Below are 18391 nucleotides of genomic sequence, written 5' to 3'. Positions count from 1 at the left end.
GGGGAATGAACTCAGTTTGGGATGCAACATGTCAGCGTAAGGAACCTGTGAGGAGGGCCATCTGTGTAAAGATACGCAGAATATGGTTCTGGAGCAGGTGTCTAGGCTAGGGATAATCATGGGGATTTAGAGCAATACATGGTCTCTGAAGCCCAGTTATTACTGGGTTAACAGTGTATATACGGACTGAAGACTGAAAGTCAAAGCAGAATTCTGAAGAACACAGGTGGAGGATGAAAACCCACACTAGAATATTAAGTACCAACAGGTCATAGATTTTGGTCTTTTAGTGCTAGCTACTGAAAACAGTATATAGTATAGATCAGACACCCAAAAACCATGAAAAAATGGAGGAGGTGCCACAGGCAGGGGAAAAATCAGAATATGCTGTCATAGAAGCCTAGGGGAGAGAATGTTTCAAAGACTGGTTAAAGTCATATAACCAACAAGAAGAGAAACTGCCCATGGAATTTAAGTAACAAGGAGGTTGTATTGGTAACGGTTCAAAGTTTTGGTAAATGTCAGGGGCACCTGGGTGGCTCGGTCGGTTAAGTGTCCAACTCTTGATTTTGGCTCAGGTCATGATCTCTCGGCTCTTGGACTGGGCCCCACGCTGGGCTCTCTGCTGACAGCATGGAGGCAGCTTGGGATTCTCTCTCTCTTCCAAAATAAATAAACTTAAAAGTTTTGGTAAATGTTGGAACATATGCAGAATTTTTTGACACAAATGCAACGGGTTGAAAGAAGTTAAAAGTGAAGTGCTCCTTCATGAAGTCTGGCTTCAAATGCAAGACAGCTGGGAAGAGTTGGAAAGGGACAGGAGGAAAGGTTTTTCTTTTTCGTGTTCTCACGTTAAAACAGACCTGGACATGTTTAAATGTTTTCATAGAAAGAGAATGAGTAGTGATGGAGCAGCTAAGACCACATAGAGTATGACACTGTGGATGAAAGCATATACAAAACGTTAGGCATTTTGTTTAAATGCAAAATGTCTTGATGGATTTTGGATTCTTTTCCTAAAGTCTTTTCCAATTTCTTTCTTTTCTTTTAAATAATTTATTAATGTTTATTTTTGAGAGAGAGCGAGCGCAAGGAGGGGAGGTGCAGAGAGACAGGGAGATGAGGATCTGAGGCAAGCTCTGTGCTGACAGCAGAGAGCCCAACATGGGGCTCGAACTCATGAACTGTGAGATCATGACTGGAGTGGAAGTTGGGCACTCAATCGACTGAGCCACCCGGGCACCCTTCGATCTCTTTTTTTGAGACTGACTTTTTTATTAGAATACTGCACCCAAAACAAATCTTTTTTTTTTTTAAACGTTTTTTATTTATTTTTGGGACAGAGAGAGACAGAGCATGAACGGGGGAGGGGCAGAGAGAGGGAGACACAGAATCGGAAACAGGCTCCAGGCTCCGAGCCATCAGCCCAGAGCCTGACGCGGGGCTCGAACTCACGGACCGCGAGATCGTGACCTGGCTGAAGTCGGACGCTTAACCGACTGCGCCACCCAGGCGCCCCCAAAACAAATCTTTAATACAACGATAATAAAACGTCTTAATCCTGGGAAAGTTACCTGAGTAATGTATCATTCAATGTTGTTTTTTATATTTTTTATTCCAAATTATCAAAACCCTAAGAGTAACAACAAACTAACAGTTATGACACATATTATATAATAAACATTATTCCATAAACTAAGTTAAATCATTTTCAGCAATTCAATCTTTCTAAAAAATGGATAATGGAATTCTACTGTAAGGCTCCAGGCTCAGACATTAAGGACAATTACAGAGGCAGATTCTGAAACAATATATTCTCTTGATTATGGTATGACTTTTGCAAATGAAACCACAGAGGCACAAACTGCCACTGATGACAAGTCAAATAATTAATCACCAAATGGTGACTAAGAATCCAGGAAGATTTTAGCTGTAAGAACAATGTGCCTCCTAAGTTAGAGGTTCTAACAGTTTCAGTGGGATTCACCGTACCCAGAAGCAGTTCTATCATGAAATATCTGCAACTAAAACAAGGGAATTGCTGCTTCAGTTAGCTGTATCATTAGTTATGTGTAGGAGCAAGGCATTTCTAAGTCAAGCAGGGTGCTGGCTTCAGCAGCACATATACCAAGCCAAGCAGGTGCAAACAAAAACAAACAAACGAAACAGCAGAGGTGAGATTTTATTGTTAAAGCTAGAAGGTCTGTCTAAATGAGGAGGTACAATCTGATTCTCCTAACCACTACCACTTCTGTCTTAACCTTCAAGCTCTCCAGTCTCCTACTGTACCGAGGCTCAAAAGCTCCAAGAGTTTCTACCCTGTTCCGGAACACCTCATTCCAAGGACATATAGTTCACAAAATAAATGTAATAACCATTTAATTTTAACATGTGGATACTGAAAGACTTAAAAATTACACTCAAAACCCACACATGAATGCACCATAATATTCACGCCAAGAGAATCTGGGACAAAAAGTGTCCCCCCACCTCTCCATACTCTAAGACAAAGCTCTGGTTCAAGGAGCCACTGATCTTTAAGAGAGTGTAGGAGAATCACCTGAAGTTTGTTAAAACACAGATACCTGGGCCCTACCTTGAGATTCTGATTAAGGAGGTCTGGGATAGGGCCCATGAACTTGCATTTCTTTAAAAAAAAATTTTTTTTTATGTCTGTTTATTTTTTGAGAGAGAGAGATACAGAGCACAAGCAGGGCAGGGGTAGAGGCAGAGGGAGACAGAGAATCTGAAGCAGGCTCCAGGCTCTGAGCTGTCAGCACACAGCCCGATGTGGGGCTCAAACTCACAGACTGCAAGATCATGACCTGAGCTAAAGTTGAACACTCAACCGAATGAGCCACCCAGGCGCCCCTGAATTTGCATTTCTAACAAGATCCTAGGTGACAGTGATGTCGATGGCCTTTCCCAGACCAGGTTTGTCTCTCTAGCTGTTTGCAAACCTTCTTCAGGTTTTTAGTTACTTTTCGCTCTTGTAGATTGTTAATGTTGCTACAGCAAAGGAAGACATCAAATTTTCAAATCAAGACATCTGAGTCTGTGGGTCCACAGAGACATAACTCTCCTGAGAAGTGTATCAGTGATCATGTTTAATACATTACACTTTATCTAAAAATGAGGAAAATAACATTTTAAAAAACATAATGATCTCCAAAATGCTAAGTAAATTTGAAGTTTAAATATTTACCTTTACTAATTAATCCTTGAGTAATCAACATACTTGTTGCAGCCAAAGGCACAGCTAGAAGAGAAAAAAGAACTTGTCAACATCAACAAAACAGATTTTGTCTGAGTTCATTAGGAAAAATGTGTATCAGTAAAACCATCTAGGAAGTATGTTGCACAATTAAGATCTTTAAAAAAAGTTTTTCCATTTTTAAAAGTTGTATTATACATAGTCAATAAAAACATAAAAGAAACATTTTAAGTTTAAGAAAATATTACAAAACATCAAACAATATAATTCAAGAACCATCTAGATTTGGCTTTAAAAGAACCTAATTCAAGAACCATTTAGATCTGGCTTTAAAAGAACCATTCATTAGTATCAATTAAGACAACACAGTAAATAGTGACTAAAAACTCTGCATTCGGTAAGGAGGAATACATTAACAAGAGGCAAGAAGTATTATTACAAATAAGAGCCACTACTGAATAATTACTCAACTCCATGGACCGTGCTAAGTGCCTTACGTACATTTTCTCACTTACTTTTCACTATCTCTGTAAGGTACAGTACTTTTTATTACCACCTTTTAAAGATATGGAAACTGAAGCTTAGACATGTTAAGTAATTTGCTCAAGGCCATACAGCTACTTCAATGGCAGGTTCCAGATTCTAATAGTCTGTCTCTCATACCAGACCTCAATCTTTCAAGTTCTAAAGTACGCTGCATGAACCAAAACACAAAATGTTATTTGTCTACAATTGTACTGTGACTGGGGCAAGAACAAGCATAGATTTTTAAATACTAATATTTTTTCTTCTAAACCAGTGAATTCCTTGAAACTACATGAAATATTATATATTACAAAATATTAGTGTCAACCACATTAAAAGAAAGTATCTATATATGTATATATACACGTATAAATCCAGACTGAAAAATCCAAAGCTCTCCATTAGAATCTCAAAGGAGCTCATAATTTAAAAATCACTGTTTTCAACACCAGCACTACCCAACAGAATTTTCTGTGATGATGGGAATAGCCTGTATCCATGTTTTCCAGTTAGTGTGCGGAGAAGGTTTAAAATAGGAACCCTGAGACTATCCTTTTTCATTTATGTATTTATTAAAAAAATGTTTATGTTTTATTGATTTTTGAGAGAGACAGACAGTGTGAGCTGGGGAGGGGCAGCAAGGGAGACATAGAAACTGAAGCAGGCTCCAGGCTCCAGGCTCCAAGTGGTCAGCACAGAGCCACATGTGGGGCTGGAACTCATGAACCTTGAGATCATGACGTGAGCAGTCGGGACACTTAACCAACGGGAGCCACCCAGGCGCCCTGAGACTGATACTCTTAAGAAGACCTCCTTATAAGGTCCTTGGCTGCTGATACGTGGGAATCTAACTGGTAAACAGTTCCCTGTGAGTGATATAAAACTTTACCTGAATGGTAAGTGGCTCACTGCACCTAAACTGCTAATGCAAATACACTTGCTTTCCTTATGAGACTCTGGAATTTTGGTACCTTCTAGACTGAGGGGGTGTGTGTGTGACCAGCCCTCAGTAAAAACCCCTGGTCTCCTCTGGAGTTCACCCCATATTCCATTCCTTTTGTTGATTTTGCCTTGTATCCTTTCTGTTATTTTAAATTTAAATAGCTACATGTGGCTGCTACCTTGAACAGCACAGTTCCAGATCAGGGGCTGGGAAACATTCTGTAAAGAGCTAGAGGTAAATATTTTAGGTTTTGTGGGTCCCAGGTCTCTCTGTCCCATCTACTCAACTTTTAAAGCAAAAGCACCAAGACAATAGTAAACAAATGAACACAGATGTAGTCCACTAAAACATTATTTATGGATGCAAAAACATAAATTTCATGTAATTTTCACAGGTAACAAAATATTCTTTTCTTTTTTTTCAACTATTTAAAACTAAACACATAAAAACTATTCTCAGCCCAGAGCCATACAAAAACAGATTTGGCCCTTTTAGGCTATGGTTTGTTCAACTCTGATCTGGAATACATGAACAATTTAAGAACTAAGGTAATTAAGATGTTCAAATTATTAGAGATTGCATGATTAAAATCCATAAAGTTAGGGGCGCCTGGGTGGCGCAGTCGGTTAAGCGTCCGACTTCAGCCAGGTCACGATCTCGCGGTCCGTGAGTTAGAGCCCCGCGTCGGGCTCTGGGCTGATGGCTCGGAGCCTGGAGCCTGTTTCCGATTCTGTGTCTCCCTCTCTCTGCCCCTCCCCCCGTTCATGCTCTGTCTCTCTCTGTCCCAAAAATAAATAAAAAACGTTGAAAATCCATAAAGTTAGAAGAGGGCATTAGCTTTGCCATCAAAAACAATCTGCAGGAACCCTAAGGTTTGAATCCCTAGTCTACTACTTACAAATGGATTTCACCTTTGCTAGAAAAATGCTTTAAGATTCATTAAAATACCTTCAGGTATTTTCATTTAAAGTTTTTTGAAAGATAAGTCCGTTTTAATTATAGCATCATACAATTTGTAATCATTCTTTTCCTTCAGCTTGATTCAAGAATTGCAACATGAAGGATTCAAGAATCATACAAGAATAAAAAGTATTGAGTCAGTTGGCCGTCTCTACAAAGGACAATGCTATCCCCATTTCACTGTCCTTAGGCCAACATGGTATAATGCAAAGAGTAAGTTTGGTTAAGAAGATTCTAGTACTGGGGCGCCTGGGTGGCTTAGTCGGCTAAGCGTCCAACTTCGGTTCAGGTCATGTTCCCACACTTTGTGAGTTCAAGCCCCGCGATGGACTCTGTGCTAACAGCTCAGAGCCTGGAGCCTGCTTAGGATTGTGTCTCATTCTCTCTCTGCCCCTCCCCATCTTGTGCTCTCTCTCTCTCAAAACTAAATAAACGTTAAAAAAAAAAAAAAAAAAAAAAAGATTCTAGTACTAGTTTTGCCATTCACCACTATGTCTTTGCATAAATCTCTTAACTTCTTTTAATGTTATAAAGGATAATGGTTTAGAACTAAGGTCTCTCTGGAGCGCCTGTGTGGCTCAGTGGGTTAAGAGTCTGACTCGATTTCACATCATTGATGAGATCAAGCCCCATGTTGGGCTCTGCAATGGCAGCTTGGAAGCTGCTTGGGATTCTCTCTCCCTCTCTGTCCCTCCCCTGCTAGTGCAAACTCACACTCTCCCTCTCTCAAAATAAATAAACTTAAAAAAAAAAAAAAAAAAAAGAGGGGCACCTAGGGGGCTCAGTTGGTTTAGCATCCGACTTTGGCCCAGGTCATGATCTTGTGGTTCACAAATTTGAGCCCCACATTGGGCTCTGTGCTGACAGCTCGGAGCCTGGAGCCTGCTTTGGACTCTATGTCTCACGCTCTCTGCCCCTCCCCCACTCACGCTCAGTGTCTCTCTCTCTCTCAAAAATAATTCAAAAAATAAAAAAAAAAAAAGAATTAAGGTCTAATTCACGTATTCTGTCACAGTAAAAGGGAACGGTAAACTGAAACAGACTTCAGAGATTTCTAGTCTTTAACTGGAGTAAAGGGATACTCAGAAAGAGTAAGTCATGTGCCCAAAGCAACACAGATAGGTAGTTTGTGGTAGAGCTGAAACTAAAACCCAAGTCTCTTGGCTCCCTGGTCCATGGCCTTATTCCACTGCGGTACATGACTCCTATTTCAAGATCTGGCCCTCAGGCTATGGTTCCCTCAACTCCCGCAACTCTATTTGCTCTATTTGCTCTATTGTGTCAAGTGGCACCTGGGTGGCTCAGTCAGTTCAAAGTCTTGACTGGCTCAGGTCATGAACTCACAAGGTTTGTGAGCTGGAGCCTCCCATCAGGCTTACTGCTGTCAGCTGCCGTCAGCACAGAGCCAGCTTCGGATCCTCTGTCCCCCTTTCTCTCTGACCCTCCCTTGTACATATGCTTTCTCTCTCAAAATTAAACATTAAAAAATAATAATAATCTGTTTCTTTTGGCAAATGAAGAATACTGCTGACTGAAAGCTATTTTGCATTATGACCACAGTCCCAACCATATCCAATACAAGGACTCCTAAAATTCCTTAAACTATTCTCCTCTTACAATAGCAAAATGCCACACTAAATTCATAATAGTATCCAACTGAACCTTTTATTTCATTAATCACAGTAGCATTAACCATTTAATAAAGAAAACACCTACAAAATAAATTGAATCCTCATAATAATCCCATGAAATGAGTTGTTATCCCCATTTCACAGATAAGGAAACTGATGCATACAGGCATCAGGTACTTGCCCAAAATCTCATAGCTAATAAATAAGTGATGGGGCTGGGATTTGGATCCAGACAAGGGACCAAAGTCTATACTCATCATTCACTATACTGTTTCATTAAAAAACCAGTAGAACACATGTATATGATCCACAAAATCCATAAATGATGCATAAAACCAGTATGAATTCATACATCTTTTCAATAATACCAGAGACTTAGAACTACTGTAACATGTAATACACACTAAACTGACCCTCTTATGTATATTCTTTCATTACCTGTATGTTTGGGCAGGGGTATAGCCATTTTTTTGTTAGTGCATAGGGCCACAATGTCAAGCAACTAGAAGTAAGATCCCTTCACAGCTATACTTTAAAATGACCCCTAGACCAAGTCTAATTTTAAACCAAGATGAATATATTTAATTGATCTAAAAATTATGTAAAAATTACCTTAGTAAGTACTTTTTCTACCCATTCCTATTTTCATCACACCTTTTTTTAAAAATCACTGGACATAAGAGGATACTCCCCAAAGTAACATGGGTTCCATGAATTCATTTATATGTTAACAACATCACATATTGCATATTTAACATATGTTAAACACACACGTCCTTATATGCAGATACAAATGTTAATGTACAAAACTCCCTGATGCATGACTGTTAGTCCTCCTGGTAATTGTACACTGAATTGCCTATCATCTGTGGCTATAGCCAAGGTTCTGTTTTCTATATTTGATATTATTACAATATGCAACACCTAGCCTATCTCTGTTTTAAAAATAATCATTATTAATGTACTCATATAAATTATTCAGTAATTTCCCAGTAACTCATATATGGTATATAACTAACGAGCTGGGTTTTAGCCTCTCCTTATTACATGCTTTCTAACTTGTGATTACTGGGTTGTTTTTTTTTAAGATTTTATTTTTCAGTAGTCTCTACACCCAACATGGGGCTCAAACTCAAAACCCTGAGATCAAGAGTCACATGTTCTATCTACCAACAGAGCTGGCCAGGCACCCTGTGATTAATCTGTTTTAATACACAGAATTAATTACTGAGGCTTCTATTATTCATACACTACATGCCCTACTTTTAACAGCCAGGCATATATGAGTACTCTGCCTATTGATCACTGGTCTTCAATACTTTCAGCATAATGCTGTCAGAGCTATTTAGAATGTTAAACTTGTACAGGAACATGAATTTATCATCCAGAAATCTATCCAGACACCGTAGTAGCCATGTGGCCATGAGCCTAACATTACAATGATCTAAAACCCCCATGTACCAGACTGGTCTTTTCCTTAATTCTGTGTCAACAACAGACTTGAAAACAGATCACTTTATCTACTCTATGCAATCTACAAAGATAAAATATATGTTGCCAGAGTACAATTATGTTCCCAGAGAAATTATTCCCAAACTATGAGCCGTGAAAACCTTTTACAAGTCTTTGATCCATGACGACAATGAATCTAAAACAATTCTTCTCATCTGCAGATGCACCATCATCTAACTCTTACTCAGGTTCTTTCTAGCTTGAAAGCTCTGTAAGTCTCTGAATATTAGACTGAAGATAAAAGGCACAAGATTATATGAGAGCTCCTATTATCTTCTTGGTCTTTGTTAATTCTTTTACCACCACTTGTTCCCTTACCCATGGGTACTACCCAAATTGATCATGTATTCTACCATTCCTACATATTAACTACATGACAGGTACTATTATCAGTTTTACTCTTTTATTTCTATACTTAATTCCTTGAATTCACTAATATAACACACCTCAAACCCTAATTTCTCACATACTCCTTTGTTTCTCTCTAGTTGCTTACAGATCTTCCACAATCAAATGTTACAGCAGGAAATCAAAGTGCAACTAAATTTGTTTCCTCCTTCCAAAAGGAACTCTCTCAAACTACTTTTTAATCAGTAATGCCATCATTAGTTGGTCTCCTATTTGGACATCTGAAGTTAATACACCCTATTGTCAGTTTGTTTAAAAACTATGTTATGTATCCTTTAAAAAAAATCTTCCAGGGGGCACCTGGGTGGCTTGGTCATCAACTACTGATTTCGACTTGTCATGATCTCACAGTTTGGGAGTTCGAGCCCCACATCAGGCTCCAAGCTGACAGTGCAGACTGCTTGGGATTCTCCCTCTCTCTCTCTCAAAATAAATAAACTTTAAAAATCTTCCAATGCCATCCCACCTGCCCTAGTCCAAATGACACCACAATCAATGACATCTCCTCACTGACCGTACGTCTGATACAATTTCAAAAGCTCGTAACAGATTTCACAAAGTACAACTTATCCTTCTAACCTGTCCTGCAACCCTGGTACCTAATCTTCCTTTTAAAAATTTACAAACCAGATGAACATAAGGGAAGAGAAGCAAAAATAATATAAAAACAGGGAGGGGAACAAAACATAAGATGACTCTTAAATATGGAGAACAAACAGAGGGTTACTGGAGGGTTACTGGTTGTGGGAGGGGGATGGGCTAAATGGGTAAGGGGCATTAAGGAACCTGCTCCTGAAATCATTGTTGCACTGTATGCTAACTAACTTGGATGTAAACTAAAAACATAAATTAAATAAAAAAATAATTTAAAAAAACTTACAAACCAACCCCTTGGCCCTAAAACCGAAAGAATATAATGAACCAAATCTTTAACTTCTTGGTATTATGTTCATTTTCTATCCCCAGCAAAAGATCTCTATTCCAATCAGTTCAACCTCAAGTCTCCAATAGAGATCAAGTTATTGTAGACTCTGCCTTTGTTCACTATTCCTTTCATCTAAATGTTCCTCCAACATTCTTCTTCATTTACCTCAAGTCCTATTAGTTGTTAAGACTCATTTGTTTACTAAGGCCTTTTTTAGTTAAATCAACTCCAATTAATTCATCCCTTTTTAAAATTCCTACAGTCATTTTTTAAAATTCCTACAGTCATCATGTACTTAATCTTTCCCTAAGTGTTTCATGTGCTATCATTGTCTCAATTACAACAAAAAAAACTACTTTAGGACAAAGACTAGGTCTCATAAAATTTAAATGCCAGGCCAACTGGTGAAAACATACATCTTCTTTAATTATTTAAGTTACCTCCCTTTCTAAAATTCCCTTCTACTTTTTTGGTAGAATTACTTTATCTGAAAGGACTTCAGTGACCAGATGAAGCAACTCTAGGATTCTGTTCCAAAGTAAGATTGTTTTGTCGCTTTCAACATAATCCCTGTATTTATTTATTTATTTATTTATTTATTTATTAATTATTTTTTTAAATGTTTGTATTTGAGAAAGAGACAGAGAGAGAGAGTATTGAAGTAGGGGAGGGGCAGAGAGGGAGGGAGACAGAACCGGAAGCAGGCTCCAGGCTCTGAGCTGTCAGCACAGAGCCCGACACGGGGCTCGAACCCACAAACCATGACATCATGACCTGAGCCAAAGTCGCCACCCAACGGACTAAGCCACCCAGGCGCCCCGTATAATCCCTGTATTTAAAAAACAAAATCCTCACGTAAAAGGTCTCTAGTCAAAAATCCGCTAGTAGGGGCGCCTGGGTGGCACAGTCGGTTGAGCGTCCGACTTCAGCCAGGTCACGATCTCGCGGTCCGTGAGTTCGAGCCCCGCGTCGGGCTCTGGGCTGATGGCTCGGAGCCTGGAGCCTGCTTCCGATTCTGTGTCTCCCTCTCTCACTGCCCCTCCCCCGTTCATGCTCTGTCTCTCTCTGTCCCAAAAATAAATAAAAAACGTTGAAAAAAAAAATTTTTTTAAAAATCCGCTAGTAGTGTGACAGCATTTCAGAATGATAAAGTGGAAACTGACTAGGTTTTATCATGTAAGTTAGGAATCTTAAGAGTTAAAATCCCAAGCTTCTGTCTCAGACAGACCTGGCTTCAAGTCCAGACATAACAACTGATCAGCTGTGTAACGCTGGGTAATTCATTTAACATCTCTAAATCTTAATTTCTTCATCTGTAAGGTGAGGGTAATAGTTATCAATCTTACTGGGTTGTTTTTATATAATCCGTGTACACTCAGTAAATGCTAGCTATTATTGTCACCAACAGAATTAACTCATAGTTTTGAATAAACTTTCTAAACATTATTACTTTAAACATACACAATTCATTTTCCTTAATCAACCTCTTTTAGCAATAATCATACCATACCAAAAGCATGCCAATTTTTTCCATATGAAGTCAAAATAATTTCAGGTACTAAAAGTCAAATTTTGGGGTCGCCCAGGTGGCTCAGTTGGTTAAGTGTCCAACTCTTGATTTCGGTTCCAGGTTCATGAGATTGAGCCTGGCGCCTGGCTCTACACTGGCAGCACAGAAGGGCTTGGAATTCTCTCTCTGCCCCCTACACTCGTGTGTGCACACGCATTCTCTCTCAAAATAAATAAACATTAATAAAAAGGTCATGGGGCGCCTGGGTGGCTCAGTCAGTTAAGCATCCAACTTCAGCTCAGGTCATGATCTGACGGTTTGTGAGTTTGAGCCCATGTCGGGCTCTGTGCTGACCTCTTGGAGCCTGGAGCCTGCTTTGGATTCTGTGTCTCCCTCTCTCTCTGTTCTTCCCCCACTTGATCGTGCGCTCTCTCTCTCTCTCTCTCTCTCTCAAAAAAAATAAAGATTACAAAAAAGGTTTTTTTTTTTTTAAAAAGGTCACATTTTATTGATTAGAAAATTTAACTTACATCTGAACCAGAAGCTTTCATCATTGCACTCTGCGAAGACTCTTCTTTCTTCCTCGGTTGGAATGTAATCAGCCCCTATGTCTTTGTACCAAGGAAAATTGGCAAACGTTAAAGTGCTCATGGAAAAGCTAAGCCTAAAAATTTAATTTAGTCTGGACATTAACAAAACACTCTTTTTTTTAAACGAAGTAATGAAACAACTGGCTTGTAAACTTTTAACAAACTGTGCCTTCAAACAGGAGTTAGTGCTATTATCTACTAATCAGGACTAGCTACATAATGTGGTGGTCCAGTGCAAAATGAAAATATGGAACCACTGTTCAAATTATTAAGAACTTCAAATGGCAACACATCATTCAACCAAGTGTGTGTGACTGCACTGGTCACACACTCAAGCAGCCAGTCCGGTTGCTATTATTCAAGGCAGGGAGCTTTTCTACATGGAAAGTGCTTCTAAATACAAACATTTAATATTGATAATTACGGGGAATTGGTCTTGGAACTTCTGCATTCGGCTCTCGAAAATCAGCCCTCCCATTCATCTTTCCTGCATCAAAAACAGTTAAGTATTAGAAATGATGAGATATAACAAAATAAATTAAGATAGTAAAATCACTAGTCTCCATGGCAATCAAGAAACAAATATTTACTAAACACTACTACATCTGAAGTACTTGATGTAATAAAAATAGTCACCTAAATAAAAAAGTCACAGACCCATTAACTAATTTGGAACTGATTATTCATCTTAGGTCCCTTAATTGAAAAAAAGAACAATAGGGCCTTTATAAATATTTATCAACAGATTACCTCAAATTAAGATATAAAAGGATATCGATAAAAGACACATTTTTCCTCCTGAATCTGGTTATTTCACATTATCCTATGTTTTAAACCTTCCAGACATAGAAGAGGAAAAAATCTCAAAAGTCATTTCTGGGATTCCATTTTTAAAAAATGAAATAGTCATCGGGGAAGACACCACCTCTCCCACAAGGCACTACTCCACAAAAACTGAATAACAAAGACGTCACACCCTTCTCCGTAGGGTTAAAAGCTAACAGAAAATTCTGTATTCTCCAAACTTTTCTCGCTCCCTGGGCAAACATTTCAAGAACATATATATTTTTATTTACTGTTTTTTTTTTTTTAACCCATGCCTCAAGACTTAAAAGACAAACAGATTCGATAACTGCGTATTTGATAAAGTGCTCACACAGGATGAATATTCCATCTTAAAAACCATTTACATAAAAATGGGAAATGGCATTTTGATTAGGATAGCAACTGAGGCCCTTGCATATTTCACTCACTCGGTAAACCTACATGTCAATCCCTTGGCTAGGAAAAAAAGGATACATGAAGTCTGCTAAACAGACTACTTCCATCCTGCAACAACAATTAAGTTAAAAGTGAAACCTGATTTCCTGTAACTGCATACTACCTAGAAACCCTAGAGACACGGCTGACAACACAATTTTAACCTCTTAATCCCCCAAAAGACCCCTGAACTGAACCCTCGTCGGCCTAACGTCGGTTCCCGCACTCCATCCCCCACCACCACCATATCGACGTCTGGCACCTGCCAACACCCCAGTACACACGTTCGTCACCACGAATCACTCCCTCGCCTCCCCGGGGCACCCGCACTCCGAAGCCCGAGAGCCAACGCGCGATCCGCCAACCCTCGTAGGCGGGAAAATGGCGGAAGGTGCAGGATAGCGGCTGGCCGCGCGGAGGTGGTGAGTGGGCAGGTTGGGGCGGCATGGGGGCTCTTTGCGTCACCTCACCCACCTCCTGACGACAGCGGCGAGCGACGGCGCGGCGAGTCCGGGCGATCGGGGGCAGAAGGCCTGGAAAGGCCAAGAGAGGGGAAGGCGCGCGGGGCTGCACGGCAGCAGAGTTGGGGGGTGGGGAGCAGACAGCAACTTGGCCTCCAAGAAGTCACCCAAATACGGGATCAAAATGACCGCGACCCGGAAGCACTGGCGACCTGCAGAAGGAAATGACGTCAAGACCCCCCCCTGCGGCATCCAAAGGCTAGCTGCCTCGGAGTGGACGCCGGCGCGGGCGCCTGTCGGCACCGCCCCCTCTGCCAGTCCCTCCTCCCTTCACCCCCAGGCCGCGGCGCTCGCGAGCTACAGTGCGGCTGCGCGCGCCACCACTGCGGGTCAGGAGTCCCGCCCCGCCCCCTTCCTGCCTGCCGCGGGACGTTGGGCCTCAGGCTCCTGTGACGCACCTGTCATCTTCCGGTGACCGGCTGACGGGAAAGTTCAGGAACACCTTCTTATCCCCTAGTTGAGATAACCGATTTTTCTTGGACTTCTCTGGTTTGGGGCTTTACACAATTTATTTCATTCTTTGAAAGTGGTGGAAAGTAATTACTAAGCATGCGTACTTGGCTATGTGTCTTGGTGTTTTGAGCTCAGCTGCCGACTAGTTCTAGAACCTGGGGCGTGGTACAGTACCTCTTTGAGCCTCAGATTTTTCTCATCTGAAAAGTGGAAATTACACCCATCTCATAGGGTTGTTAGGATTAAAGCAACACGTCTGAAAGCAGACAAGCACCCAACGGTTCTCTATTAATGGAAGAGTCTCTGTTTGGGGGGCTCGTGACTTATGTTCATCGGACAGGCGACATTCATTCATGTATTCATTTTAACAAATATTTACTGGGTGCCTACTGTGAGCCAGGTGCTGAAAGTTCCCGGTGACTCGACAGAGAACAATTAGCTCTACCTGTTCTTGTTTCATCAACTCCGAACAACCTCTGGTTTCTTACCTCTTTCTGAAACCCTCTGCCACTGTCCTCATTTCACCCTTTCCACTGCCTGTAGAGCTGCCCTATATTTATTCTCCCACAGGAATATTTAAGAGAGACAGCCTACTGTGATCCGTCTAAAACACAAACCTGTGGTTCCTTCTTTAGAACCTTTTGATGGCTCCCGTCATGCACAGAGTATAAGGCCCTTCACGACTGGGCCTCTGTCCTCTTGAGCCTCACTTTCTTCTGTTGCAGTGTTCAATAAGAAACAGCCTGGGGCGCCTGGTTGGCTCAGTCCATTAAGCCCGACTTTGGGTCAGGTCATGATCTAAGGGTTCCAGCCCCGCGTGGGGCTCTGTGCTTCCAGTTCAGAGCCAGGAGCCTGCTTTGGATTCTGTGCCCTCCTCTCTCTCTGCCCTTCTCCCACTCATGCTCTATCTCCCTCTTTCTCAAATAAATAAATGCACATAAAAGAAAGAAAGAAAGAAAGAAAGAAAGAAAGAAAGAAAGAAAGAAAGAAAGAAAGCGAGCCTGTGGCCTTTTGCACTCACAGTCCCTGTATGCTGTTCCCCCTAACTTAACCCTCTTCCCTGCCTGGTCCACCCTGTTGGTATTTCAAAATCCTGTAATTTACAGTAATTTACATTACTTTCTTTATAAAGCTTTCCCTGAAGCACACCACAGAGAATTAATCACTCCTCCTCTTTAGCACCTCTTTTCTTTGTACATACTTCCATCATTCCAACGTAAATCTGCTTTGTATGGTGATTTTTTGCTTGTCTGTCTCTGTTAACAGAACTCTTTTGGGACAGAGACCTTTACTGATGAATCTATACACTTCCAAGTATATTCCTAAGATATTCAGTATTAACAATTAATACTCATTTTGTTTCTGGGACAATGCTAAGCGGAGAGTAGGCCCAGGGGGTTTGTACTTGCTGTTCTCTCTTCTAGAACACCGTTGTTCCAGGTGTTCACATGGCTTCTTAGATCGAAGCTGATGTCACCACATCAAAGACGCTTTCTTTGGTTATTAAAATAGAACCCCAGTCACTCCCTGCTACCATATTTATTTTCATAGCACTCATGATCTAAAACAATTATCTGTTTTTTTATTGCTTTTCTCTCTCCACTTACTAAAATAAAAGATCTATGAAAGTAGGAGCCTGACTGACATCAAAATGATTGGCACATAGTATGAAATCAATAAATATTTCTTTAATGAATTTGTTGAGTACATTTAAAAAACTTTTTAAATGTTTATTTATTTTTGAGAGACAGAGAGAGAGACAGGGTGTGGGCAGAGGAGGGGCAGAGAGAGAGGGAGACACAGAATCTGAAACAGGCTCCAGGCTCTGAGCTGTCAGCACAGAGCCCGACGCGGGGCTCGAACTCACGAATCATGTGAGATCATGACCTGAGCTGAAGTCGGACACTCAACCGACTGAGCCACCCAGGCGCCCCTGTTGAGTACATTTTTATAAGAAAAGAAACAAAAAAATTAGAAGACATACTGAATGAGCTTTATGCTAAAGCAAAATCTGATCTTTGCTTTCTGACTAGATTGTAAGATCCCAGAATCCAGTTATATCATTTTCTTTATATTTACTGAGGCAAGCCTAACACATGGCACATGGTATTTTGGTAAGTATATGTCCTATTGCCCACATATTTCTCAGCAATCAAATCAACTGATAAATTGGATTTCTGCTGATGAAAGGTATGGTACTCTTTCTGTGGGAGCAAATTAAGATTTTAAGTATTCAAACTAAACTGTCATTTTCTATGCTGGCATTTAGAAGTTATTAGGTCTATTTGTAACGGGTGATGCAACAACCAAAGAATTCAAACATAAATTGGGTAAAATCCAAAGTCGTACTAGAAGCTGATTCACAATTGATAGAGGCTACAGGATTTATTAGCAAATTCAGAACTTTGGTGCTTTAATTTTGAACTGTGAGATCACCAGAAATAAGTTTGTTTGGATTAAATTAAGTCAAGTCACTTCAAAACACCTGCACTGAGGTAAGATCTAATGAAATGTCATCGTAAGAATGTTTGCTTGTTAGACATAACTTAAAAAAATTAAGGGGGGCCTGGGTGGCTCAGTCGGTTAAGCGTCCAACTTTGGCTTAGGTCATGATCTCACAGTTTGTGAGTTTGAGCCCTGCATCTGGCTCTGTGCTGACAGCTCAGAGCCTGGAGCCTGCTTCTGATTCTGTGTCCCTCTCTCTCTGCCCCTGCCCCACTCACCCTCTGTCTCTCTCTCTCAAAAATAAATAAACATTAAAAAAATTAAAAAAATAATTATAAAGGAATTGTTGAGGGTGGTCATTAGTTCATAAAAATGAAATCCATGGGGGCCCCTGGTGGCTCAGTCAGTTAAGCATCCAACTCTTGATTTTGGCTCAAGTTATGATCCCAGTGTCATGGGATCAAGCCCCACATGAGACTCTGCACTCAGCATGGAAATGCTTATTCCCTCTCTCTCTCTCTCTCCCTCCTCTGCCCCCCCCACTTGTGTGTGTGCTCTCTCTCTCTCTAAAATAAAAATGAAAAGAGGCGCCTGGGTGGCTCAGTCGGTTGAGTGTCCGCCTTCAGCTCAGGTCATGATCTCACAGTCCGTGAGTTCGAGCCTGCATTGGGCTCTGTGCTGAGCGTTCAGAGCCTGGAGCCTGCTTCAGATTCTGTGTCTCCCTCTGTCTCTGCCCCTTCCCCGCTCATGCTCTGTCTCTCAAAAATGAATAAACGTAAAAAAAAATAATTAAAATAAAATAAAAATGAAAAAATACATGAAACCCATGTAATAAATTCCTCCTTAATTTCAGTGTCAAGAAAAAGTTTGTCTTCTCAGATGAACTCTTGAAATTCCATAATCACAATTATTGTTCAGCATATTTCCATTTTTGCTCCATGAGGGTAGAGATCGTGTCTTATTTGTTCACCATAGACTCTCCAGCGTTCAACACCTATTTATTGCTCAAAATGCAATGTAATAGAAGCCAAAGGAAGAGAACGTTCCAAGAAGGAAGGAATAGTCACTCATGTCAAATGCTGATAAAGACTGAGAACTATCCATTAAGTGCAGCAACAAGGTTATTTATAACTTTTGCAAAAAGCAGTTTCATACCTAGATAGCAGTGGGTTTAGAAAAGAGTGGGAATAATATGGAAAAAAGTGTGACTGTGCTTTCCCAAACCTTAGTTGTTGAGTGAAAGGAAGTCCTAGAGTGGTAGCTAAAGGGAAAATACAGAGTGGATGAAGGTTAGTTTATGTTTTTTCTTTGAATTCCATAGAGACTTAACTATAATTGTTAAAGGGGAAGAGCCAATAAAGAAGAGTTGAAAGAAAATATGGGAGTGAAAAGGGATAATTCATAGCCTAAGGCAGATTTCCCAACTGGTGTTCTGTGAATGTGCTATAGGTATGCCTACAGCTATGATCCATTCAGCCTTCAGGATGAGCTGTG

At 40.5% G+C, this 18391-nt stretch overlaps 1 protein-coding gene across 4 annotated transcripts in view; it reads right to left on the bottom strand.

Annotated features, from left to right (window-relative positions):
• The window catches only part of OCIAD1 (OCIA domain containing 1), a 28235-nt gene extending 14082 nt beyond the window's left edge, over positions 1 to 14153 (bottom strand). For 2 of the 4 annotated variants that reach the window (XR_007457759.1, XM_049630470.1), the window contains exons 1-4: positions 13763 to 13935; positions 12643 to 12705; positions 12159 to 12239; positions 3206 to 3259 (exon numbers count right to left, since the gene is read on the bottom strand). Coding sequence is in view for 3 of the 4 variants with exons in the window: in XM_049630470.1 (XP_049486427.1) it covers positions 3206 to 3259; positions 12159 to 12239; positions 12643 to 12705; positions 13763 to 13925 (361 nt within the window). In the remaining variant the exon portion in view is untranslated. The other 2 variants (XM_049630471.1, XM_049630469.1) reach the window with 2 other exon arrangements.
• Between the last annotated feature and the right edge of the window lie 4238 nt (positions 14154 to 18391).

This window comes from Panthera uncia, chromosome B1 (assembly GCF_023721935.1).
Source record: "Panthera uncia isolate 11264 chromosome B1, Puncia_PCG_1.0, whole genome shotgun sequence".
Taxonomy (NCBI): domain Eukaryota; kingdom Metazoa; phylum Chordata; class Mammalia; order Carnivora; family Felidae; genus Panthera; species Panthera uncia.
The sequence above is the reverse complement of the archived record's forward strand: the minus strand, read 5'-3'. Positions and strand labels throughout refer to the sequence as shown.